At 41.4% G+C, this 27,734-nt stretch overlaps 1 protein-coding gene across 10 annotated transcripts in view; it reads right to left on the reverse strand.

Moving 5' to 3' along the window:
- The window catches only part of herc1 (HECT and RLD domain containing E3 ubiquitin protein ligase family member 1), a 295,507-nt gene that overhangs the window by 210,267 nt on the left and 57,506 nt on the right, over positions 1–27,734 (reverse strand). For all 10 annotated transcript variants that reach the window (XM_068015273.1, XM_068015277.1, XM_068015276.1 and 7 more), the window contains exons 7-9: positions 14,838–14,981; positions 13,054–13,181; positions 11,001–11,145 (exon numbers count right to left, since the gene is read on the reverse strand). In XM_068015273.1, the coding sequence (XP_067871374.1) occupies positions 11,001–11,145; positions 13,054–13,181; positions 14,838–14,981 (417 nt within the window). The remainder of the gene's footprint in view (positions 1–11,000; positions 11,146–13,053; positions 13,182–14,837; positions 14,982–27,734) is intronic.

The following is a 27,734-nucleotide window of genomic DNA, read 5'->3' on the forward strand; positions in this document are numbered from 1 at the left end:
GTGTAGTCGAGGTAGTTGTGGGAGTCGGTGGGCTTATAATGAATATTAGTAGACAGCTTATCCCCGGGGATGGAGACAGAGAAGTCGAGGAAGGGAAGTGTCGGAGATGGACCACGTAAAGGAGTCAGGACGGCTAAAAGGGGTCATGAAAAGTCATTGGCAAACAGGATTAAGGCAAATCCCAAGGCTTTTTATACGTATATAAAAAGAGCAAGAGGGTAACTAGGGAAAGGGTTGGTCTTGTAAAGCATTAAGGTAGATAAGTCCCCAGGGCCTGATGGGATCTACCCCAGAATACTGAGGGAGGCAAGGGAAGAAATTGCTGGGGCCTTGACAGAAATCTTTGTATCCTCATTGGCTACAGGTGAGGTCCCAGAGGACTGGAGAATAGCCAATGTTGTTCCTTTGTTTAAGAAGGGTAGCAAGGATAATCTAGGAAATTATAGGCCGTTGAGCCTTACGTCAGTGGTAGGGAAATTATTAGAGAGGATTCTTCGGGACAGGATTTACTCCCATTTGGAAACATACAAACTGATTAGCGAGACACAGCATGGTTTTGTGAAGGGGAGGTCGTGTCTCACTAATTTGATTGAGTTTTTTGAGGAAGTGACAAAGATGATTGATGAAGGAAGGGCAGTGGATGTTATCTATATGGACTTCAGTAAAGCCTTTGACAAGGTCCCTCATGGCAGACTGGTACAAAAGGTGACGTCACATGGGATCAGAGGTGAGCTGGCAAGATGGATACAGAACTGGCTCAGTCATAGAAGACAGAGGTAGCAGTGGATGGGTGCTTTCCTGAATGGAGGGATGTGACTAGTGGTGTTCCGCAGGGATCAGTGCTGGGACCTTTGCTCTTTGTAGTATATGTAATTGATTTGGAGGAAAATGTAGCTGGTCTGATTAGTAAGTTTGCGGACGACACAAAGGTTGGTGGAGTTGCGGATAGTGATGAGGATTGTCAGAGGATACAGCAGGATATAGATCGGTTGGAGACTTGGGCGGAGAAATGGCAGATGAGTTTAATCTGGACAAATGTGAGGTAATGCATTTTGGAAGAGGTAATGCAGGTGGGAAGTATACAGTAAATGGCAGAACCCTTAGGAGTATTGACAGGCAGAGAGATCTGGGCGTACAGGTCCACAGGTCACTGAAAGTGGCAACGCAGGTGGATAAGGTAGTCAAGAAGGCATACGGCATGTTTGCCTTCATCGGTCGGGGCATAGAGTACAAAAACTGGCAACTCATGTTGCAGCTGTACAGAACTTTAGTTAGGCCACACTTAGAATATTGCGTGCAATTCTGGTCGCCACACTACCAGAAGGACGTGGAAGCTTTGGAGAGGGTACAGAAGAGGTTTGCCAGGATGTTGCCTGGTCTCGAGGGCATTAGCTATGAGGAGAGGTTGGATAAACTCGGATTGTTTTCACTGGAACGACAGAGGTGGAGGGGTGACATGATAGAGGTTTACAAAGTTATGAGCGGCATGGACAGAGTGGATAGTCAGCAGTTTTTTCCCAGGGTGAAAGAGTCAGTTACTAGGGGACATAGGTTTAAGGTGAGAGGGGCAAAGTTTAGAGGGGATGCGCGAAGCAAGTTCTTTACACAGAGGGTGGTGAGTGCCTGGAACGTGCTGCCGGGGGAGATGGTACGATAGCGACGTTTAAGAGGCATCTTGACAAATACACGAATGGGATGGGAATAGAGGGATACGGTCCCCGGAAGTGCAGAAGGTTTTAGTTTAGGCAGGCATCAAGATCTGCGCAGGCTTGGAGGGCCGAATGGCCTGTTCCTGTGCTGTACTGTTTTTTGTTCTAAAGGTGAGAGAAGGGTGGAAATTAGAAGCAAAGTTGATAAAGTTTTCCAGTTCCGGGCAGGAGCAGGAAACGGCACTGATACAGTCATCAATGTACTGGAAGAACAGTTGGGGGGGGAGGCCCGAGTAGGACTGGAACAAGGAGTGTTCGACATATCCCACAAAAAGACAGGCAAAACTAGGACCCATGCAGGTATCCATAGCAACACCTTTCACTTGAAGGAAGTGAGTGGAGCTGAAGGAAGAGTTGTTCAATGTGAGAACAAGTCATGCCAGGCGGAGGAGGATGGTGGTGGATGGGGACTGGTTGGGCCCAACCACTCCTTTCAGGTGAAGCAGCGATTTACTTGTACTCCTTTCAATTTAGTATACTGTATTCGCTGCTCACAATGTGGTCTCCTCTACACTGGGGAGACCAAACGCAGATTGAGTGACCGCTTTGCGGAACACCTCCACTCAGTCAGAAAGCATGGCCCCGAGCTTCCGGTTGCTGGCCATTTCAACACTCCCCCCTGCTCACATCTCTGCCCTGGGATTGCTGCAATGTTCCAGTGAACATCAAAGCAAGCGCGAGGAACAGCATCTCATTTACCGATTAGGCACGCTACAGCCTGCCGGACTGAACACGGAGTTCAATAATTTCAGAGCATGATGGGCCCCCCTTTTTATTTTTGTTATTTTTTCTTTTTCCTTTTTATTTTTTGTGTTTATTTTATTTTAGTTTGTTTCTACTGTGCCTACCCACTGTTACTTTCAAGTTTGTGCTTGGGGCCAGGCTGCCCAGTTTTCTGTCTGTTAACACCCTCTCTAACTAATGCTTTGCCTTTCAGCACTCCATTAACACACTGTTTGCCTTTGCTCCATGACCTTCTGTTCAGTGTGACCTTGTCCTATCAACACCTCTTTTGTTATCTCTTGCCTCACCCCCGTTTTACTTGCTTAAAACCTTTTACATTTCTAATATCTGCCAGTTCTGATGAAGGGTCACTGACCTGAAATGTTAACTCTGCTTCTCTCTCTACAGATGCTGCCAGACCTGCTGAGTATTTCCAGCATTTCTTGTTTGTGCTCCCTATTTTTGTATTCAATTCCCCCCGCGATCAACGATAACATTCTATTCACTTTCCTAATTACGTGCTATATCTGCATACTAACCTTTTGCGATTCATGCACAAGGACACCCAGGTCCCTCGGCATCCTCTCGCCATTTAGATAATATGCTTCTTTGTTATTCTTCCTGCCAAAATGGACAACTTTGCATTTTCCCACATTATACTCCATTTGCCAGATTTTTGCCTACTCACTTAACCTATCTATATCCCTTTGTAGCCTCATGTCCTCTTCACAACCTGTTTTCCTACCTATCTTTGTGTCATCAGCAAATTTAGCAACCATACCTTCGGTCCTGTCATCCAAGTCATTTATATAAATTGTAAAAAGTTGAGGCCCCAGCACAGATCCCTGTGGCACACCACTCGTTACATCTTGCCAACCAGAAAATGACTGATTATGCCTAATCTCTGTTTCCGGTTAGCTAGCCAATCTTTTATCCATCCAATACGTTACCTCCTACACCATGAGCTTTTTTTTTTTACAATAACCTTTGATGTAGCACCTTATCAAATGCCTTCTGGAAATCTAAGTATAATACATCCACCGGTTTGCTTTTGAAGGTGTGAAATTTGGATTTATTTTGGAGTGCCAGTCAGGACCAGCAGCAAGGGTGCCAAAGTATGCACAGACAATCACAGCCTTACATGAGAGCTAAAAAAAAATTGTACAAAGAGCTCAGCAAAAAATTTGCAATTAGGAAATGGCCGACACACAAACAATGCACAGGAGAACTTAATTAAGAAATGGGCAAGGCCATTGTCACATCGTCTGATGGTCCCAGACCACATCAATTCACCTCCATAAACCTTTTATGCAGAATACACACACATTCTTACCGTCTCCGGAGGGACAATACCAAGTCTCTTACTGTACAGGAGCACAATTATCAGCCCACTGGAGGCCATTGTGCCTTTGCCTACTTAATACCATTAAGTTGTAACTGATAATGAAAACATACATAAACTGTGCTCATTTGGGACCTCGGTGGAGAAGCGCCTGGACTGTCTAGCGTTGGCTCCCCGCATGCGTAATAAAGACACCACTTGACTATTGCAACTGCACTCCAAGTGTTGAAATTTTATAACAGAGTATTTCTCAGACCTTTCACTTTCATCCACAGCACATGGAGCTCCCTCAAAGAACTCCAATAAATTGATTAAACATGATTTCTCTTTAACAAAACCATGTTGACTCTGCCTGATTACCTTCAATTTTTCTAAGCGCCCTGCTATAACGTCTTTAATAATAGCTTCTAACATTTTCCCGAAGACAGATGTTAAGCTAACTGGCCTGTAATTTCCTGCTTTCGGTCTCCCTCCCTTTTTGAATAAAGGAGTTACATTCGCTATTTTTTAGTCTAGCGGAGGCTGCCCTGAATCTAGGGAATTTTGGAAAATTAAAACTAATGCATCAACTATCTCACTAGTCACTTCTTTTAAGACCCTAGGATGATGAAGTCCATCAGGACCCAGCGAATTGTCAGCCCGCAGCTCCAACAATTTGTTCAGTGCCCCTTCCCTGTAATTAGTTATAGTCACATGTATGTCCAGTAAACCAGAATCACACAAGGCTGGCCTCTTCCTTTAAAAAGACTCAGAAGGTGAGACCCTCTCTGTTCAGAAACAGAGGAATTTCCATGTACATCCGTCATCCAGCAATTCGAATGATACCATCACTATAGGAACTAGTTCAAAGATTTTGTAGCAACTTGTGGTCAGTAGATGAACAAATATCAATTGTAGCATATGATGCTTTAAACAGACAAAATAAAAAAAAATTAATTGTTGTCAACATCCCATGAATATCACCAAGAAAGAAAAAGAATTGCTGATGCTAATGATCAAGGCCACTGGAATGAAAGACAATGGATAAATGACTTTGACCTTCACTGGAATTAGCTTAAGAGCACTAGATGCGTCACAACAGGAAAAGTGCATCAGTGCGCATGCAGGAAGCGTCAGCAATCAACCTTTCATCACAATTTACAAGAAATCTTCCCTCTTGCTCAGTTTCCCCCCCACCCCACCCCCACTTTATTTGTTTAAAACCTATTACATTTCTAACCATTGCCAGTTCTGATGAAAGGTCACTGACCTGAAACATTAACTCTGCTTCTCTCTCCACAGATGCTGCCAGACCTGCTGAGTTTTTCCAGCACTTTGTTTTTAGTTCAGGAAAATTCATAGACTGCTTCCTAGTTACAGCATGGCCCGGAATTTGCAGTAGTAATAACGACAAGGCTGTCAGTGCTAAAACTGACAAAGTTTTTGGCGCCCATACATGTACAGATAAATGTGGAAATTGAAATGCCCTGCTCTTCCGTAGGGTGCATTGTTGCAGTCTTCACCAATTAAATCAACACCTCATCACTGATTTGACATGAACTTAAAATAATTACCCACTATTTCTGCTGTAAAGACCAATGAAAAACTCAAGCCTTGTTGAATCAGGAGTAACTGAGTTTTTAAAACAATATACTAAGCCATAATTAATGAACAACCTGTATGTATGGTCATGAAAAATTAACTTTACAATTGTGGAGTTTCATTCTCAGAAGAAAATTTAAATACTGCAGATTTTTAATTTTGTTTTTTAAAAAAAGTTGGCTATTCGCTATTTAAGTTTCTCCCTTAACCCCACTGCAGTTTGTGCCTGGGCAGGAGGGTATATTTATGACATATTTTTATGCTATGTCAGACACTGTGGCAGCAGTCAAGTCAGCGAGCCAGACTAGGGCAATGCATTAACCACGTATTCAGGTACTGATCCTTGGACAGTCGAGAAAACCACTCTGCACGCTGCTACACCAATAACAAATTCATGCTAGAAGATATTCACTGTCCGAAGGGAAAGAATACAATATCCTTCATATAACCATGTCAACAACCGAGGGGGAGAAGAAAGTGCTGAGGAAGAATCTAGCACTAGGGACCATATAGTTAATTATAACAATTTAGGAAGGATTTAATAAGTATTTATTTATTTTTAATTAATTTATAAATTAGTGCTAGAAATGTCAGAGGGGTGAAGTGCTTCACCTGTGAGATGTGAGAGGTCCGTGACGCTTCCAGCGTTCCGGACGACTACATTTGCAGGAAGTGTACCCAGTTGCAGCTCCTCACAGACCGCATGGATCGGTTGGAGCGGCAACTGGATGCACTTAGGAGCATGCAGGTGGCAGAAAGCGTCATAGACAGGAGTTTTAGAGAAGTGGTTACACCCAAGGTGCAGGCGGATAGATGGGTGACCGCTAGAATGGGCAGGCAGGCAGTGCAGGAATCCCCTGTGGCTATCCCCCTCTCTAACAAGTATACCGTTTTGGATACTGTTGGGGGAGATGGCCTATCAGGGGAAAGCAGCAGCAGCCAGAGCAGTGGCACCACGGCTGGCACTGTTGTTCAGCAGGGAGGGACAAAGCGCAGAAGAGCAATAGTTATAGGGGACTCTATAGTCAGGGGCACAGATCGGCGCTTCTGTGGATGTGAAAGAGACTCCAGGATGGTATGTTGCCTCCCTGGTGCCAGGGTCAAGGATGTCTCTGAACGGACAGGGGGCATTCTGAAGGGGGAGGGTGAACAACCAGAGGTTGTGGTACACATCGGTACCAACGACATAGGCAGGAAGAGTGTCGAGATCCTGCAGGGGGAGTTTAGGGAGTTAGGTAGAAAGTTAAAAGACAGGACCTCTAGGGTTGTAATCTCGGGATTACTCCCTGTGCCATGTGCCAGTGAGGCTAGAAATAGGAAGATAGTGCAGCTAAACACGTGGCTGAACAGCTGGTGTAGAAGGGAGGGTTTCAGATATCTGGACCATTGGGATCTCTTCAGGGACAGATGGGACCTGTACAAGAAGGACAGGTTGCATCTAAACTGGAAGGGCACAAATATCCTGGCTGCGAGGTTTGCTAGTGTCACTCGGGAGGGTTTAAACTAGTGTGGCAGGGGGGTGGGAACCAGAGCAGTAGGACAGCAAGTGAAATAAATGAGGGGGAACTAGTAAATAAGGCCAGTAAGACTAAGAGGAAGAGCAGGCAGGGAGATGTTGCGGAGCACAGCGGGACTTGTGGTCTGAAGTGCATTTGTTTCAATGCAAGAAGTATAACAGGTAAGGCAGATGAACTTAGAGCTTGGGTTAGTACTTGGAACTATGATGTTGTTGCTATTACAGAGACAGTTGAGAGAAGGACAGGATTGGCAGCTAAATGTTCCAGGATTTAGAAGCATCAGGCGGGATAGAGAGGGATGTAAAAGGGGTGGGGGAAGTTTCATCACTGGTTAAGGAGAATATCACAGCTGTACTGCGGGAGGACACCTCGGAGGGGTCATGCAGCGAGGCAATATGGGTGGAGCTCAGGAATAGGAAAGGTGCAGTCACAATGATGGGGGCTTTCTACAGGCCTCCCAACAGCCAGTGGGAGGTAGAGGAGCAGATATGTCGACAGATTTTGGAAAGATGTAAAGGTAACAGGGTTGTAGTGGTGGATGATTTTAACTTCCCCTATATTGACTGGGACTCACTTAGTGCTAGGGGCTTGGATGGGGCAGAATTTGTAAGGAGCATCCAGGAGGGCTTCTTGAAACAATACGTAGATAGTCCAACTAGGGATGGGGCCGTACTGGACCTGGTATTGGGGAATGAGCCCGGCCAGGTGGTCGAAGTTTCAGTAGGGGAGCATTTCGGGAACAGTGACCATAATTCCATAAGTTTTAAAGGTACTTATGGATAAGGATAAGAGTAGTCCTCGGGTGAAGGTGCTAAATTGGGGGATGGCTAATTATAACAATATTAGGCAGGAACTCAAGAATCTGACATGTGGGAGTCTTTCAAACGTCAGTTGATTAGAATCCAGGACCAGCATGTTCCTGTGAGGAAGAAGGATAAGTTTGGTAAGTTTCGGGAACCTTGGATAACACGGGATATTGTGAGCCGAGTCAAAAAGAAAAAGGAAGCATTCGTAAGGGCTGGAAGGCTAGGAACAGACGAATCCCTTGAGGAATATAAAGACAGTAGGAAGGAACTTAAGCAAGGAGTCATGAAAAGTCATTGGCAAACAGGATTAAGGAAAACCCCAAGGCTTTTTATATGTTATATAAAGAGCAAGAGGGTAACTAGGGAAAGGGTTGGCCCGCTCAAGGACAGAGAAGGGAATCTATGTGTGGAGCCAGAGGAAATGGGTGAGGTACTAAATGAGTACTTTGCATCAGTATTCACCAAAGAGAAGGACTTGGTGGATGATGAGCCTAGGGAAGGGAGTGCAGATAGTCTCCGTCATCTCATTATCAAAAAGGAGGTGGTGTTGGGGGTCTTGCAAAGCATTTAGATAAGTCACCAGGGCCTGATGGGATCTACCCCAGAATACTGAGGGAGGCAAGGGAAGAAATTGCTGGGGCCTTGACAGAAATCTTTGCATCCTCATTGGCTACAGGTGAGGTCCCAGAGGACTGGAGAATAGCCAATGTTGTTCCTTTGTTTAAGAAGGGTAGCAAGGATAATCCAGGAAATTATAGGCCGGTAGGACGGTGAGCATTACGTCAGTGGTAGGGAAATTATTAGAGAGGATTCTTCGGGACAGGATTTACTCCCATTTGGAAACATACAAACTTATTAGCGAGACACAGCATGGTTTTGTGAAGGGGATGTCGTGTCTCACTAACTTGATTGAGTTTTTTGAGGAAGTGACAAAGATGATTGATGAAGGAAGGGCAGTGGATGTTATCTATATGGACTTCAGTAAAGCCTTTGACAAGGTCCCTCATGGCAGACTGGTACAAAAGGTGAAGTCACATGGGATCAGGGGTGAGCTGGCAAGATGGATACAGAACTGGCTCAGTCATAGAAGACAGAGGGTAGCAGTGGATAGCTGCTTTTCTGAATGGAGGGATGTGACTAGTGGTGTTCCGCAGGGATCAGTGCTGGGACCTTTGCTCTTTGTAGCATATATAATTGATTTGGAGGAAAATGTAGCTGGTGTGATTAGTAAGTTTGCGGACAACACAAAGGTTGGTGGAGTTGCGGATAGTGATGAGGATTGTCAGAGGATACAGCAGGATATAGATCGGTTGGAGACTTGGGCGGAGAAATGGCAGATGGAGTTTAATCCGGACAAATGTGAGGTAATGCATTTTGGAAGGTCTAATGCAGGTGGGAAGTATACAGGAAATGGCAGAACCCTTAGGAGTATTGACAGGCAGAGAGATCTGGGCGTACAGGTCCACAGGTCACTGAAAGTGGCAACGCAGGTGGATAAGGTAGTCAAGAAGGCATACGGCATGTTTGCCTTCATCGGTCAGGGCATAGAGTATAAAAATTGGCAAGTCATGCTGCAGCTGTACAGAAGGCCACACTTAGAATATTGCGTGCAATTCTGGTCGCCATACTACCAGAAGGACGTGGAGGCTTTGGAGAGGGTACAGAAGAGGTTTACCAGGATGTTGCCTGGTCTGGAGGGCATTAGCTATGAGGAGAGGTTGGATAAACTCGGATTGTTTTCACTGGAACGACGGATGTGGAGGGGCGACATGATAGAGGTTTACAAAGTTATGAGCGGCATGGACAGAGTGGATAGTCAGAAGCTTTTTCCCAGGGTGGAAGAGTCAGTTACTAGGGGACATAGGTTTAAGGTGAGGGGGGCAAAGTTTAGAGGGGATGTGCGAAGCAAGTTCTTTACACAGAGGGTGATGAGTGCCTGGAAGTTGCTGCCGGGGGAGGTGGTGGAAGCAGGTACGATAGCGACGTTTAAGAGGCATCTTGACCAATACACGAATAGGATGGGAATAGAGGGATGCAGTCCCTGGAAGTGCAGAAGGTTTTAGTTTAGGCAGGCATCAAGATCGGTGCAGGCTTGGAGGGCCGAATGGCCTGTTCCTGTGCTGTACTTTGAGGGAAGAACCTAATCAAATCAATTAAGTTCTTGCCCCTGAAGTACTGCGACGAGAGCAAAATGTGAATTTTGCAATAAATAGCTACAAAATAATGTTCTAAGGAATACAGTTTATATTCACAAGTTTTGTAAAGTGGTATGTAAACAGTATTACTGATAAGGTATGCAAGGCCTGTAGCCTTCATCACTAGTAAGATGTAGAATATTTTTAACCCACAGTCAACTGGGATCTACTTTTTCAATACATTTGCTATGTCACAGCAAGGAGAACTGTGGTGACATTTCGGCTGCAGTGAAGCCACAGTAAACAATTGCACACGAGATCTACTACTGTATCTAAAGAAAGATAGGTTACACAATTTAAGAGCTTCAATTTTTCTCTTTGACCTTCACTGGCAGTGTTGGCAGAATTAACACATTCATGGCTGCTAGTTGCAGAAGAGGCTTATTTACAGTTGGCACAGACATTATAGTCATGAATAAAGCGAAAACTAAACATTCACTAAGAACTTACTCTAACAAAATAATAACCAAGCCACAGGTCAAAAATATTCCAATCGTATTAAAGGAAATCACTCTTAAAGGCCTGCTACCCGACCCGAACTCCACGAGACCCGACGACATGTGTCGGGTTCGGGTTGCACTTCCGGGTCCGGCATTCGGGCTCGGGTCAGGGCAGGTCGGACATGCTCTATCACAGGTAAATGGCTCTGCTGTTAATTCAATTTTTGAACTAAAAAGATGGTTTTGTTAGTTATTTTAAGCTTGTGCAGATCAGCAATGAAGTGAAAAGCGGAAGGTAAGTTAACTGATGGTTGGGTCGGGCACAGGAAAAAATGGAAGGACTCGGGCTGGGTCGGATGTGGTTCTGTCGGGCTCGGGTCGGGATTTTTTTTTTTTTGAAGACCCGAGCAGGCCTTTTATCACTCTTCTCCAACTATCCGAGACAAGAAATGCACAAAATAGAAATAGTAACACAAGATTCTTATGGTAGGCCACAAATATAGGAAATGTGGTTGGTATCAAGTAGCTCCAATTGTAAAGCCTTAAGTTGCTTTTAAACTATGCAAGCACCAAGCTAACTACTACAGTTCCTGATACATGGGTCTCAGTTGCCTAAAACACTAGAATAGAAATACAGTCATTTCTATAATCATTATATTGGCATGGAAATTCAAATTTGCTTCTTACCATGTGAAAGAGCCAAACAGTGGCTGTCACCTATTGAAAGGTCAACTATTCTTGTCGTAGCCAGCTCTTCGATAAGTTTGGGTCTCAAAGCTGTAGCTTCTGAAGAGCCACAGCCAAGACAGGCACCACAACCCCAAGCATACACCTGCAGTGGAAATGCAGCAAACATTACATGGTCAAATTCATTCAGAAAGCAAATTTCTTGATATAAAATCTATGTTACCTGCATTATTAAAAGATTTGTCTCCAAGAACTATTGGGTGCAGAGTCCCTTTCAAAGCTCCTGATTATTCTATGGTGATTATGTGATTAATGAGGACCAACAATTAATGTTGCAAGAACATGCAAACTATATATCCTATCACATTTGGCCCATGTAAAATAGGGAAGTCTTGTTACAACTGTACAAGGTGTTGGTGAGACTGCACCTGGAGTACTGCCTATAGTTTTGGTCCCCGTATTTAAGAAAGGATATAATGGCATTGGAGGCAGTTCAAAAGAGATTCACTAGGCTGATTCCTGGGATGAAGGGGTTGACTTACCAAAAACGGCTAAACAGGTTAGGCCTTTATTCATTAGAGTTTAGAAGAATGAGGCGTGATCTTATTGAAATGTACAAGATTCTGAGGGGGCTTGACAGGGTAGATGTTGAGAAGATGTTTCCACTAGTGGGGGAATCTTGAACTATGGGACATAGTTACAGAATAAAGGGGATACTCATTTGAAACAGAGAAGCGAAGGAATTTCTTGTCTCAGAGGGTAGTGAATGTCTGGAATTCTCTACCCCAGAGAGTTGTGGAGGCTAGATCACTGAAAAGTATTTAAAGAGCAGGTAGATAGATTTTTGAAATATCGGGGAGTTGAGGGCTATGAGAACATGGCACAAAAGAGCAGTTGAGGTCTGGGGCAGATCAGCCATGATATTGAATGGCATGGAAGGCTTGAGGGGCCAAATGGCCTACTCCTGCTCCTAGTTCATATGTTGACATACTTCCCCAATTCTTAGCTTTCTGTATGTTTTTTTGGGGGGATTCCCAACATGCTGAGCCTTTCTCTTCTATGCCTGCCCTCAATCTTCCTTCAGAGCTCAGCTGTGCACTGAGATTTCTCCTGCTCCGCCTCTTTTTCTGCACCTCACCTGACTCTCCCCTCCCTTCAAACTGGAGCTGCGAACCAAAATTCATCCTCTCTTTTGCCTTGCTCAGGCTCTCTTCGCTGACCAACCCAAACCTTGCAACTCCAAGTGCAACCACATGCCAAAATCATGGGGGACCTGCACACACGGTTCTCCCAGACCTACCCATTGAAGCATGGCCATAGAGCAGAGATTCAGAAATGAAACAAAAAGAGCATACCAAGTAGCAAATTAGCAGTCAAATTACAGGAAAATACAAGTCAAGAAATAAATCTGAAAGGAGAAAAAAGTTAAGCAATAATGGTTAATGATTAATAATCAGTGACAAGAATGCCTGACAGTTTCATCAGACAGCAAGCAGCCAAGAAAAAAAGTACAGAGCTAGTTACAGGAGAAACAAACTGCATGACAAGCAAAGTGAGAGACACACACACACACAGATAAAACAAAATTAGGACAGAAATGTAGAAGGAGGGAGATGTGGAAAACGAGTGTTCCAGAGAATGCGGTAAGAAGGGAGACAAATAGGGACAGAAATTAAACGAAGAAAAACAGGGAGAGTGTCACACATACAAGAGAAAACAGAGGGAAAGAGAAAGAATGAATAGAAAGGAACATTATGGAAAATAAAAAAAAGCAATGCAACAACTTGTATGGCTGGAGTTACATTTAACATGCTGATACCACTAACCCCACAGTAGTTCTTTATTCATCCCTCTGATGTTCATGTTATTTTATAGGTGATCATAGAGCTAGGGCAACTAGGGATGGGCAATAAATAATGCTGTCCACATCAAGGACAAATTTTTTTAAAATGATACACAAAGATTATTCAAGTTACACATCAAGCATTCATCATTTACTTAATCTTTCAGCGAGAATATAACTGCCAGAAAAAAGTTCTTCAGCTTAACCAACCTGTCCTGTTGATGTCAAAGCAAGTGACGACTGGCTCCCAGCACATACTTTACGAATAAACATTCCTTGTAAGGCTTCAATAACTTTGGGTTTATAAACTCTGTTAGTATCGCCATGACCAAGTTTACCTAGTAGAATGAATGATACTTATATAGAAGTAAATATTGGCAGCCATTATCCAAAACAATTTGTAAGTTAACTTAGTACATTGTGCATCAAAGCTCGTTACATGGCAATCCATTGGGAGACAGAGAAAATAAAAAACAAAAGACCAATCAAACCATCAATTTGCACAACCTCATACTGTCAGAACATGCAGAATTGTGGAAAAGTTGCAGAATGGATAGTGAGCTGGCTACAAAACAGAAAACAGTAGAAGTTAAAGTTACTCATTAATAAATAGTTGAAAGTGGTGCTCTATAAGAATTGATGCTGGGTCCACCGTTATTCACCATTCGCATAAATGATTTGGACTCGGGAATCAGAAGCATAAATTTCAAAACTTGCAGTTGGCAACAAATTGGCAGGGTTATCATTAATAGAGAAGGACTGCGACACAATACAGGAAGACATTTATAGATTTGAGGAATGGACATGTAATTGGAAAATGAACTTCAATATAGATAACAGAGTAATATATTTTCATAGGAAGATTCAGGAGGCCACATACTCCTTGGTAAGGTAAGAACAGAAGAATCTGGGGGCACAGATACACAGATCACTACAAGTAGCAACGCAGGTTAATAAGACCATAAAAAAAAGTACTGAGGTTCACTTCTAGAAGGAAAGAATTCAATAGCAGAGAGGTTAAGTTAAACTTATAGAACCTTGGTTAGACCACACTTGGAGCAGAGTGAACAGCTGTGGTCTCCATATTATAAAAAAGGATACAGGCCTTGGAGAAGGTACAAAAAAAAATTACCAGAATGATTCCAGAACTGAGAAGTTATACCCATCAGGAAAGATTGAACTGGGGCTCTTTTTTCTTTAAAAAAAAAAGAAAAGCACCGAGGGATGATCTGATAAAGGTTTTCAAGATTATGAAAGGGTTTGATAGGGTAGACATAGAGGAGACTAGAACCAGGGCTCATAAGTCATGAATAAATCCAAACAGGAATTTAGGAGAAACTTCTTTACCCAAAAGAGTAGTTCGAATGTGGAACTCAACCACAGGAAGCAGCTGAGGCAAATAGAATAAATACATTCTAGGGGAAGCTAGATAAGCACAGGGAGAAAAGAATAGAAAGAGATGTTGTTGGGATTAGATGAGGAGGCTCGCATGGAGCATAAAGACCTGTTGGGCCGAATGGCCTGTTTATCTGCTGTAAATACTTTGTAAAGTGCATACAATTTATCCTGCACCACCACACTACAACCAAGAAGGCAAACTAGCAAGAGTGTAGTCTGGGAAGGTTTCTCCCTTCTCTGGGAGAAGTCCTCAGACTCAACATCTCACATTCTTCCAACCTGACACCACAGCAAATATCAAATATATTTCTTTTAAAAAAGATTTTTAAAGATTGCACCTTGTAACATCATCTTTACACCAGATTTTCGTTCATTTTATTTATATAACAGAATATTGAAGTGTAACTACAGAACTAGTTTAAACTTCAACCAACATGACTGGGCTATTAGTTACTATTTACACACTATTTGAAATGCAATTAACCACTTTATAAAATAAAACAATTGTAATCATTGCAGTAGATGTAAATTTCCTGAAATGTGCTTTACCTCATCAAGGCTGTTGTGAAAATTTACTGTCACAAAATATTACTTACCATTATCACCTCCTCCAAAAGACCATGCTGTCCTTCCGTCTTTAGACAATGCAATAGTATGTGAGCTTCCACAAGAAACTTCTCCTACATTGCTAATATCCTTTACCAAAGTTGGGATGTTGCGGCTATTGCTATCGCCATGACCTATTCAAAACATAAAATGGGACAACATGGCTTCGAGCTATTTTATTCCAATATCACATTTGTCTTTCTAAATGAAATGTGAATAAAATTACACCATTTCCAAATTCTAGTGTAAAACTAAAGTTAAAAGTAGTACTAGCACAACTCACAGACCTCCTTTCCTCCTCCACCCACTGTAACTGAGCTTACAGTTGTTGCCACAACATACATGTGACCAATATGACCCATACATATCCCAGTTAGAACAAATACTTGTGCTCCAACTGGAACTGGAAAAATACCAAGTACTCTGGGACTCCCTGGAGACTCACTCAACACAAGCCTTCCATCGTGCCTCCCCAAACACGTCCGCATAAGCAAAAAGCGGACAAACACAACAGTGGAAGTAAGCTAACGTAAGCAACAAACCTGGCTACAGGCGAGGAACACTGACTCCTTTGACAGAATCTCTAATGTTCCTCATCACAGCCTAACCAAGTCTTATCAGAATAGAAAGGATAGATTTCAGGCACAATAGTGGAATGCTCATGTCAGAGGGAAGTTTCAGCTGTTTAAGAGGAACTTGGATAGGAGCAACAAGAGGAAGACAAAGGGCTCTGCAGGTTTGATGAGAGCACAGCAGCACTGCTGCAGGATGTGGAGAGGCAAATGGCAGTCTCATAAGCTGCAAACTAAGAGTGTCAAAACAGCTGCACATATTTATGGCAGCAGAGACCAGAAAAATTAAACTCTGAATATTATTTAATGCACAGAGATAGAGTATTAGAAGTTTATTGACATCAGAGGGGACATGGTAAGACACAAGATGGCTATGCTATTCACCAAGGAGATGGCTTTTGTTTGCATTTCAACACATTCTGCCCCTCATGATGTCTCTTGCATGTGTGCTAAACACTGAGTTCACTCCTCTCTTTTCTCAGCGCCACTCATTCTCACAGCATTACCATGCCAAATGTCAGGAGCTCCCAAGCTGAAAATGCCTCATCTGCAATAAACAGGTTTTTCCCCCAACTATCTCGCCTTTTGACATTGGAATTTATAATGTCACTGTGTCAAATGTTACAACCCACATTCTGATTGTTTTTTCTACAAGATATTTTGGAGCTACGAAACTTCCAATGGAAATTAATTGGGAAAATATACTTAACAGAATATCAGAAAATGGTCTAGAAGGACATTATACAGCAAGAAAAGTATATTCTAAGTAAAGAGAAACGTAGCAAGACCTGGTTCACATTAGTTGAATAAGTAATTTAGTTGGAACCTAACAGCAGAAATAAGATACAAGGAAGCAAAGAAAATGGAGGCTTGGAATTCATATAAAAGTTAACTGAGAAGAGGTAAAGAGACTTTTAAGAGAAAGACAAAACAAAAATCAGGATTGCAAAAATGGATTAGTTGACTTGCAACTGGTCAAACAAACCTTTAGGTCTATTAAAAGATAAATTGAATAAAGCTATAACATATAATCGAATAGATTCTTTACAATCAGCTTTCACAAAGCAGGACTGTTGATTAATTCTATTCTTTAAATAAGGTTAAACCATTCAAAAATACATATACAAGTTAGTAAAACACGAATAAAGAAACTGGAAGGATTAGATATTCTCAAAGATCCTGGGTTGAATGCAATAGATCCTAGAATCCTTATTTCCATATGGGCGAAAACTGATGATTTCTTAGCTGCGGAATTTTATAGGTCAGCATTGGAAAATGGCAAATGCAGACCCTAAATTCAAATGGACTAAGACACGAAACTGGTAAATAAAGGCCTGTTAGCCCAACATCTATTTTAGAAAAACAAGCACTTTCTACAGGGGGTATAAGTACGTATTTCAAGAGCATATAGGTATCAAAGGGAGTAGTCAGCACAGTGATAAAAAGAATCTATCATGTGGTCCCAACCTATGTAAACTCTTTGAGCAGGTAACCAAGATAGAGAGTAAGAAATCTGTAGATGTAGTTGACTTGAACCTTTGAAAGGCATGTAACAAAAATTCTAATGCAAGAATAGTAGGGAAGGGTTAAGACTTGTGAAATAAAATGACATATTGTCTAGATGACTTAAAAATTAGCCTAGCAATAGAAGAGAATGAAACTGAAAATTGCTCTTCCTGGGAAAACAGTCAACACTGCTCATGGGTTATCTGTTCTAGAGCCCATGCTGTTCACAATGAGAGTTTTGTTGTGAAAGTGCTTCCATTTTTTAATATTTGAGGACTCATGTTTGAAGATTGTAGAGATGGATTCATTTGGAAGACTGAAGTGCTTCCATAGATGCTGGACCTTTTTTTTAAAAAAAAAGTCACTGGAAGGATTTGAGCTCTGTTTAAAAACAATCCTTACTGGATGTCACATGTCAAGCTAAATAAACAACGAGAGCCTTGGTGACTAGGGGGAGTTGTTTACAGAGAAGTGACATGTCAAGATTTATGGTGGTCAAGAGTTGGTTTCCTATTGGTTTGTTTTGAGTTAGAGGTCAGCCTGCAAGAGAAAATACCAATTCAGTTTTTCTCCATCTCTGAGAAACCCTGAAAATCCAGTGTGATAGCTGAAACCCCTGATGCCGCATTTCTCCTGGAAAGCCTGCCAGACTAATCCGCACGTCACCTGAAGAGAACTGCTCCAAAAAGATCCCAGTGACAGCCATCTATGTGTATTTGGGACACCAGAATAGAGGGACAACTGATATCATTACATATCTTCTCCCTTGCCTTCAAGGATTGACAAGTATTTGGCCAAAGTGGTTTTTTTTTTGACATTTTTGTAAAGAGATCTCTGCAGAGAAAATTTATTTTTTATTTAACCGGTGTGTGTGTGGCTAAGTTAGAAGGAAACTTTCATATTTCAAGCAGTGTATTAATGCTTTACATCTTTACTGAACACGTCTTGTTTTGTAATAAATAAATAATTTTGTTGTTATTAAAGAAACCTGGTTGGCGAATTTTATTCTGAAATAAAAATATATATTTGGTTGGATCAGGATCTGGGTAAACATTTAAATATATGTTGTGATCTGTGGAGAAGTGGAGCTAGAGTAAGACAGTGCACTCCTCTCGCCTCGGTCGCAAATGTTTTATGGGATGGGGGTCTGTAGCATATATATTTCATAGATAAAATTTACTGATGGCACCTAGCTATGTGGGCTGGCAATGAATAGGAAAAGATTCATTATCTACAGACAAACTTGTAACAATTACATTGACAGACCAGGATGTAACTGATGGATTTTACTGTGGATAGAGGCAACAGTAAACATACATACAAAATGAAAGGGTCTCCACAGGCAGAAATTGCAACTGAAAAAGGAGTGTGGAGAGATAATTAAATCACGGTGATTTCAGTATAGGGGGGCCTTTGTAATATAGATTCCCAAGGAAGGTCCTGGATTCAAATCAGCTGACATCTTTAAAAATAAGCTGGATCAATATACATTGAGTAGGACAACTGAAGGTTATAGTGATATCAACAGCACTGCACTTTTATTTTCAAGTGACAGTAACTACAGAGGAATGATGCCAAATTATCTTTTGCTACTCAAAAGATTTTAATGTTTTAAGCTACAGAGTTGCGTGCCAAATTATACCAAAATGCAAACCATTTAGCTATAGGAACTGTCAAGGAATATAGGTTAGACATGATTAACAACGAGAGCTCAAAGAATGCTCAAAATTTGCTTTGGTCAGCATAAGTAGAACACTGCCCAAAGGCAAATCTTAGACATGCAAATGATGTCTAAAGCAGCTGAAACAAAAAGGCACCAATAGCTCATTCCCCTCCCTTAGCTTTTGATGAAAGTACAGATGCTGTCAGCCTCATCTTTCTGCTAAACTTGAACATTGAGAATCTACTTCACACAAAACAGTAAGCAACAATGGCCTAGGAAAGTCTAGCTGGCATAACAAGCAATCGAGGCTCAAACATAATGTCTGCCAGAGCAATAAACATAATAAAGAACCACCATTGTGAAGTAGCAGGCAACAGAAATGTGGTTATCATCAGGTCACTGCAATTTATCACTAGGAAGCATTAGGTACAAAGGTGCAGTCAAATATCAATGATATGTAGTATTAGTGATGTTACCTCCATAGATGTAGAGGTCTTAAATTACAAGACAGGTATAGACAAATAGGGCCCATTCTCCCATCTGTACAAATACAGGTCAAATATCAGAGAAATGTATTGCCAATTGGAAGGTGATCACTGTAAGCTAACAGATGGAATATCACCTCCAAGCCAGACAACTGTTGGTTCATAAAAAGGTCGGTACAAGTGGTTGTTTTCAGAGATATTCGATCAATAGTTTGTTGCTGTGCCAACAGTCCTGTTGCTAAGTTTCACCCCCAGTTTCTTCCTTTTCTCAAAAAGCACGAAGAAAGTGTTCAGGTTGCTTTCGGTCTCCAGTGACATCCAAATTCTGTATCCCTCAAGTCCAGGGTAGCCCATTAGAGAGGGATGTGTGACTCAAAGGTCTACATTCTAGTAAGAAACACGTTTTGTTTAGGCTATTACCAGCTTCTATAAAATGGAGGAGTACTTTGAACAAAATGCAGGAAACTTACTTTCCTTTTAAGTATAGAAGTAAGCTTTCATGAATTGCCTATATGCTGAAAATTAGCATTTTGGCCATATTTAATGTACTTAGACATTGACTTTTCTTAAAAAAAAGAGAAGTCTTGGCTATCCACATGCTTCTTGTTTCACAATTTTTGGCAATGCTTTTCAATCTATGTAAAGATTTATTGCAAGCACTTACCTTGCCCCATTCGCAACTCCCAGAACCTCTGCTCACTGGCCTTCATAGTCTCTTGATTGAATTGTTACACTCATCCTGGTGTAGGGCCCAAAATCTGTGGCTGAAGATGTTGCCTGTCAGCAGCTGTGCCTGTACCAGCTCTTTGAAAGGGCTTTCCAATTTAGTCCCAAACCCAACCTTTTCCACACAACACTGCAGATTAGTCCTGTTCAAGTAAGTTAAATTGACTTTTGACAGTTCATATGAAATCCGTTTCCTTCATCTTTGTCAAGTAGCGTTCCATATCACAACCACCTCATGCGTGATAAAGATTTCTCACTTGCCCTCTAGTTCTGTTGCCAATTATTGTAAAATCGTGGCCTCCGGTACGGACCCACTTGCTAGAGGAAATAGTTTCTCTTTACTTTCTCTATCAAAACATTTCAATTTTGAATTGTTTTATAAGTTCGCCCCTTAACCTTTTCTGCTCTAAGGAGAGCAATCCCAGCTTCTCCAATCTCTCCACATAACTATATCCCTCATCCCTGATATCATCCTGGTAAACCTCTGCTGCACCTACTCCAAGGTCTTGACATTCATCCTAAAGTGCAGTGCCTAGAACTGGACATAATACTCCAGCTGTGGCCTAACCAATGATTTGTAAAGGTTTAGCATGATTTCCTTGTTTGTATTCAATGTCCCCATTTACAAAGCCAAGTATCCCATACGCTTCCTTAAACATCTCATCAACTTTCCCTGCTACTTTCAAAAGCGTGTGAATGTGCATCTCTAGGTCCCTCTGCTCTTGCACCTCCCTCAAAATAATGCCATTTAGATTATACTTTCCCACCATTATCAGGAAAAACCCTATACACCAAATGGGAAATATTAATTTCAACAGTTGGAAACTTACCTTAGACTTTTAATGGAAAAAACTCATAAGTAACTTTTTAAAAACTAGCAGCCAAGATGGCCACAACCATTTACATTTGAAATACCAGGGGAGATTGGACTGGAGACAAAAAGTCTAACAAGAAGCCCAGCCAGGACAATGGTTTGCTCCAAGTGATTGAATTACCTAGAATAGCTTCATTAGTGCGGCCGTCAAGATCATCCCGTCCATTGACTTTGAAAGAGCCAACCCCCTCCGAATATGAATGGACATCCTGGGGCATGCAGAACCTTGAACTTCATTAGAAGATTCCAGAAAAACCTCATTAGAAACAAAGGGTATTGAGAAGAACCATTTGACCACCTGTTCCTCTCTGAAGAAACAAGTTTTGTAACACAGACAACAGGCAGTAACCAAGTGGATAGTAGATGAGAAGGCTGCTGCTCCCGTCTCTCTCTCTTCTGTCTCCCCAGAAAACATCAAGTGAAAACCGTCTGCAACTGGGGAACCCTCCAAGCCTACAGTCAGCTACAGCCAGCAACCAGGGAAAGAGCGCCAACTGAGCAAAGTGTACTTTGACCAGTGAGGACTTCAAGAATTCTGCTTCAGCCAAGGACTACTGGATTTACAGACTGTATTTAAGGTGTGTGTGTGTGTGTGTGTGTGTGTGTGTGTGTGTGTGTGCGTGCGTGCGTGCAAGTGTGGCGTATTTTTAAATCAGGTTAGAATGTTAAGTATAATAAACTTACCTCTTGTTTAAACTCAAGAAAACCTGTCCAATTGGTTCTTTTGCAATCACAGTAAAAGAGAAAGGTAAAACAATCAGGAGGTGGCAAGTATAACCACTGTTTAAAAGGAATAGACCCTGTTGCTCTCAAATAAGAGGAAGGGGCAAGAGGGAAGCCCGAGACCCCCTCCTCACCAGGCCATAACACCATATCGTTCCTTCTAAAGTGCATCACTTCACACTTATCTGCATTAAATTGCAACTGTCAAGTGCCTATTTCACTAGTCTAGTCCTCCTGAAGTCTCCCACTATCCTCCTCACTAACAAAAAACTTTAAAATGCATCATCCGCAAAGTTTGACATTGTACTCTCTATACCAAGTCCAGATTATTCATATACAAGAAAATCACTTGTACTAATACTGACCCCTGAGGACCCCACAGCATACTTCTCTCCAGTCAGAAAAATACTTGTTCACTACTACTCACTGCTTCCTATCCCTTAACCAATTACTTACTCAAAATATTACCATCCCTTTAATCCTATTTTCCTAGTAAGTCTATTACGTGGTACTTTATCAAATGCCTTTTGAAAGTCTACATACACACACATGCACAATATCTACTGAACTACCTTCATCCACCCTCTCTGTTACTGCAAAGAATTCAATCAAGTTAGTCAAATACGATTTGCCTTTAACAAATCCATGCTGGCTGTCCCTTATTAACCCATGCTTCTACAAGTAAATTTTGTCCTCGACAATCTCCAGCAGGTAATATCCCACTATTAGCATTAGACTGATTAGCCTGTAGCTACCAGGTTTATCCTTCACCCCTTTTTAAATGGAATGGAATATTTGCAATCCCCAGTTCTCTAGTACTACTCCCATTTGCAAGGACAATTGAAAGATTGTGATCAGAGCTTCTGTCATCTCCATCCTAGCTTCCCTCAGCAACCCAAGAAGCTGGATCTGAATTTTCTTTTGACGAGGTGGCTAAAAAGTGTTGGACAGAAGAATGTCTGGATATTATTCATATAGACCTCCAGAAGGCATTTGATAAAGTCCCTCCTAAGAGACTGCTAGCTAAAATTGAAGCTCATGGAACTGAAGGTAAGTTATCGACCTGGTTAGGAAATTGGCTGTGCAGCAGGAAATAGAGTGGGGATAGTGAGCAATTACTCCAACTGGCAGGATGTGATTAGTGGTGTTGTGTAAGGATGTGTGTTGGGGCCTCAACTATTCACCATATTTATTAATGACTTAGATGATGGTATAGAAAACCACATATCCAAATTTGTCGATGACACAAAGATAGGCATAGTAAGTAGTGTAGATGAAGCATAAAATTACAAAAAGATAATAGATTAAGTGAATGGGGAAGAGATTTGCAAATAAATTTCAATATAGGCACATGTGAAGTCATCCACTTGAACCTAAAAAAGGATAGAACAGGGTACTTTCTAAATAGCGAAAAGCTAGCAACAGTGGAGGTCCAATGAAACTTGGGGGTTTGGGTATACAGATCATTAATGTGTCATCAACAGGTACAGAAAGTAATGAAAAAATTAAGGAATGCCAACCTTTACATCTAGGAGGACTAAGGTACAAGTGGGTAGAAGTCATGTGACAGCTATACAAAGCCTTGGTTAAACCTCACCTAAGAGTACTGTGAGTAATTCTGGGCACCAACCTACAGAAGGCTCCGCTGGGCTTGGAGGGAGTGCAGCATAGGCTTAGCAGAATGATTTCTGGACTCCAATGGTTACATTAAGTGGGGGGGGGGGGGTGCGGTGATTTAATTGAATTTTTCTAGATATTAAAAGGGAACAGATAGTTTAATTCTATCTAACCTATCTCCACTGGTTGGGGTGTCTACGACTAGGGGACATAGTCTAAAAATTAGAGTCAGACCTTTCTGGAGTGAAATTAGGAAACTCAAAGGGTGGTAGATGTTTGTAATTCTCTTCTGCAAATGGCAATTGATGCTAGATCAATTGTTAATTTCAAATCCGAGATTGATGCCTATTTGTTAACCAAAGGCATTAAGGGAAATGCTGTAAAGGCAGGGATATGCAGTTAAGTCGCAGATCAGGCATGATCTCATTGAATGGCAGAACAGGCGGGAGGGGCCAAATTGCCTACTCCTGTTCTTTTGTGACTTGAAACTTTTGAATCATGCCACCTATTTAGCATACCCTTTCCATTTATTTTTATCCTATCCAATATCCTATTCCTCCCTCCTCTTCTGCAGCATTAATTTAATTCTTCTTTTGTGAAGAGATACAAAAGTACTTTCAGTACCTCAGTCATATCCCATGCTTCCACAAGTAGATTTTCCTTTTTGTCCCTAGTCAGCCCCACTATTTTTTTTTTAAAACTATCTTATTTTACTTGTTATATGTTTATAAAAGATTTCTGGGTTCACCTTCAGGTTACCTGCTAATCTTTTTTCATTTTTCCTTTGTCCTTATGCTCCCCCACATCCTCTGTATTCTGCCTAGTTTTTTTACTCTATTCTGTACCAGCCATCTGTCATAAACCTCGTTATTCTGCATTATTTTAACCACAAGTTCCCTGAATGACAAAGGAAATGAACTTTGGATGCCCTATTTTTCAATGTGGAGAAAGATGAAGTGATGCACTTTGGGAGGACTAATATGGAAAGACAGTACACTATAACTGGCACGATTTTGACAAGTGATCAGTAGAGACAGACCTTGGTGTCTATATACACAAATCCTTAAAAGGAGGAACAGCAATTTGATAAGCTGGTTAAAAAAAAACGTGCGAGTTACTTGGGTTTATAAATAGAGGAACAGAATATAAAAGCAGAGATAATTTAGAACTGTATAAAAATCATTGATTAGGCCTCAGCTGGATATTGTAGACAATTCTGGGCATCACACGCCAGGAAAGATGTAAAGGCCTCAAGGGGTACAGAGGAGGTTTACCAGGATGTTTACCCGGGATGAAGGACTTCAGCAAAGAGGAGAGGTTGGAAAAGTTAAGACTGTTCTCCTTGGAACTGACAAGATTAAGATGATAATATAAAAGGAGGTTTTCAAGATGATGTGAGGCTTTGATAAACTAAAGAGAGAAAAACTATTCTCTGACAAATGGATCAATCACTAGAGGCCATGGATTCAAAATCATTGGCAAAAGAGAATTGTTTTCACTCAGTTAACAGAATCTGGATTGCTCTACCAGAAAAGGTGATGGAAGCTGATCCCATAATTAATTATAAAAAGGATATTGGACAGGTACTTGATGAGGAACTTACAGGATTACAGATAAAAAACATGGATGTGGGACTAAGCACAACTGCTCTTTCAAAGAACAAGCATAGGCACGATGGGCTGAATGGACATTTTCTGTGCTGCAAGTTTCTATGATTCCATATTAGGGTAACTGAAGTCCCTGAACTGCTCGATTATTAGACTTCTCTGAAATTTGCCTTTATATTTGCTCCTCTATCTACTGCCTACTATTTGGGGGTCTACAATAATCACCCAGCAATTTAAATAGATTCAGTCTTTGAACCCTCTAGTATACAGTATCTCTGTAGAATTGTAATATTGCCCTTGATCAATACGGTCACCCCTCTCCTTACTTTCTTCCTTCCATAATCCCTCCTGAATACATTGTAGCCAGGAATATTTAGTTCACATTCCTGTCCATGTTTAAACCAGGTCTCTGTTATTGCCAATATATCATAACCCATGTAGCAACTTGTGCCTGCACTTATCAATCTTATTTGTTACACTTTTTGCATAAACACAGATGCATTCCAACAACACGCGAATCTACTTTGCCTTTTTCCTCCATCTAGCTCCTGCACTGTCCACACTATTCTTTATTCTGTTGCTGTTTGCCCTCCAAGTTTTCTATGCACCTTGGTTTCTCCCCTCTGCTATGCCCCTCCCATTGCCTTCATGTGTGTGCACGTATGAGAGAGTGGGTAAAGTTGCAAGTATTTTCAGGTATTGTTTAAACATTTAGCCTTCTTTAAACTTACAAGAAAACCTGTCATTTGTCTGTTTATTGACCATTAGAATGCTCAAGGATTAAAATACAATTCGAATAAAAACAGAGTCTTCAGTCAGTTGATAGATGAAAAGTGGAAAACATCCCTATAATCTCCCACCTGTCCGTAACATAATCCATGCAGTTACTGTGAGAATGTAAAAGTCCTATTAGTGCTCCTACTGGGATCACGGTCTATTCATCTAAAGACTGAAAGAATAAACAAATAAATAAAATAAAAGGAAGAAAGAATCTATGAATCAAACAGGAAAAACAAGCGAATGGCGTGCACAGATGATACGAACATATGAACTAGGAGCAGGCTATTCGGCCCCTCCAGCCTGCTCCACCATTCTATAAGATCATAGCTGATCTGTTTGTGGACTCAACTCCACTTTCCTACTTACCCCCAATACCCTTTGATCCCTGGTTTGTTAAGAATCTGTCTACCTCTGCTGTAAAAACAATGACCCTGCCTTCACTGCTTCCAGGGAAGAGGTGTCCACAGACTCACGACTCTCAAAGAAATATTTTCTCTTCATCTCGGTCATAAATGGGAGACCCCTTATTTTTAAACTGTGCCACCTAGTTTTAGTCTCTCCCACAATGGGAAACATCTTTTCAACATCTACTCGGTCAAATCCCCTCAGGATCTTATAGGTGTTATGATCCTGTAGTTTTTTTCTCCCCAGGAAGAATGTTGTGTGCCTTTAAGGCTGGAAAAAGAGCTTTAAGGCAGCAAGCTCTAAAAACAGAGTCAAAGAATGCATTCGCGTTGCCTTGGATACAGCCATTCTGAGACTGCTATTCAAAAGGTGCATTCTCGTTATCTTGGATACAGCCACTTGGACGGAGCATCGAGAGATACATTTGTTACCATTTAATTTTGAACTGGCTTATAGTGCAAACTGCTTGTTTTAACAAAGGGCACAGACAGACAGCTCTGTGCTAGCACCTGAAAGAAGAAACAGACCATTTAAACTGAAGGAAGAGAATTTAGTCTGTTTACTTATTATCCACTCAAAATTTTAAAAAGTCAAGCCAAAACAGAGATCTCTGATCATTTAAACTGAAGGAAGGGAAGTTAGATTGTGACAATCTTTTATCCCTCAAAAATTCTAAAGCCAAATTGATTCTACTGAAAATGGTTGCGAGGTGTTGATCTACTGTGGTCATCGCTGGAGAAGGAAAGCATCACTTACTGCTGGAATTAGACTATGGACCGTTCTACCATTGAAGAACCTTTTTTCTCCCCATCGGACAGCTGTGAGGACTTCAAGCAACCTTGGACTTCTTCACCTCCGGCAGGAGCTTAAATTTGCAAGGACTTTTCTATTTTAAATGTTGTTTATATCTTCGAAGTGTTTAAGAATTTAGTTTTTCTAATTAAACAGTTAATTTGTTGATTTAAAGATGCCTGGTTTGGTTAGCCTCATTCGGGGGTCAATAGATGGTACAATTTGGCTGGGTCTTTCTTTAATTTGGAAAGTTTAAGATGATACGTTAGGCGATCTGTGGAGGGACGGGACTGAATTAGCAGTGCGTTTCTCTCACCACAATCAGAGGTCATATATTTTGATTGGGGGCTTTGACTGGAGCAGTCAGTCGTATCATATGTTTCAATAAGATCATCTCTCATCCTTCTAAACTCCTTGAATACAGGCCCAACCTGACCGCATAAGATAACCCTCTCATCCCAGGAATCAGTCAAGTGAACCTTCTCTGAACTGCTTCCAATGCACTTCCATCCTTTCTTAAACATGGAGACCAAGGCTGTGCACAATACTCTAGATGTGATCTCACCAATGCCCTGTACAACTGTAGCAAAACACCTCTACTTTTATATTCCATTCCCCTTGCAATAAATGATAGCATTGTATTTGCCTTCTTAATCACTTGCTGTACCTGCATACTAACGTTTTGTATTTTGTGTACTAGGACACCCAGATCCCTCTGCATCTGAGTTCTGCAATCTCTCTCCATTTAAATAATATGTTGCTTTTCTATTCTTCCAGCCAAAGTGGACAAGTTTACACTTTCGCACATTATACTCCATCTGCCAAATCTTTGCCCACTCACAACCTATCTAGATCCCTTTGCAGACTTATGTCCTCTTCACAACTTGCACTCTGACCTATCTTTGTGTGATCAGCAAATTTAGCAACCATACATCCTGTCCCTTGATCCAAGTCATTGATATAGATTATAAATAATTGAGGTCCCAGCATCGATCCTGTGGCACTCCAATAATTACAGCTTGCCAACCCGAAAACAACCTATTTATGCCTACTCTCTGTTTCCTGTTAGCTAACCAATCCTCTATCCATGCTAATACATTACCCCCTATACCATGGGCTCTTATTTTGTTTAGAAAG

The sequence above is a fragment of the Heterodontus francisci genome, chromosome 35, assembly GCF_036365525.1.
Source record: "Heterodontus francisci isolate sHetFra1 chromosome 35, sHetFra1.hap1, whole genome shotgun sequence".
NCBI classification, from domain to species: domain Eukaryota; kingdom Metazoa; phylum Chordata; class Chondrichthyes; order Heterodontiformes; family Heterodontidae; genus Heterodontus; species Heterodontus francisci.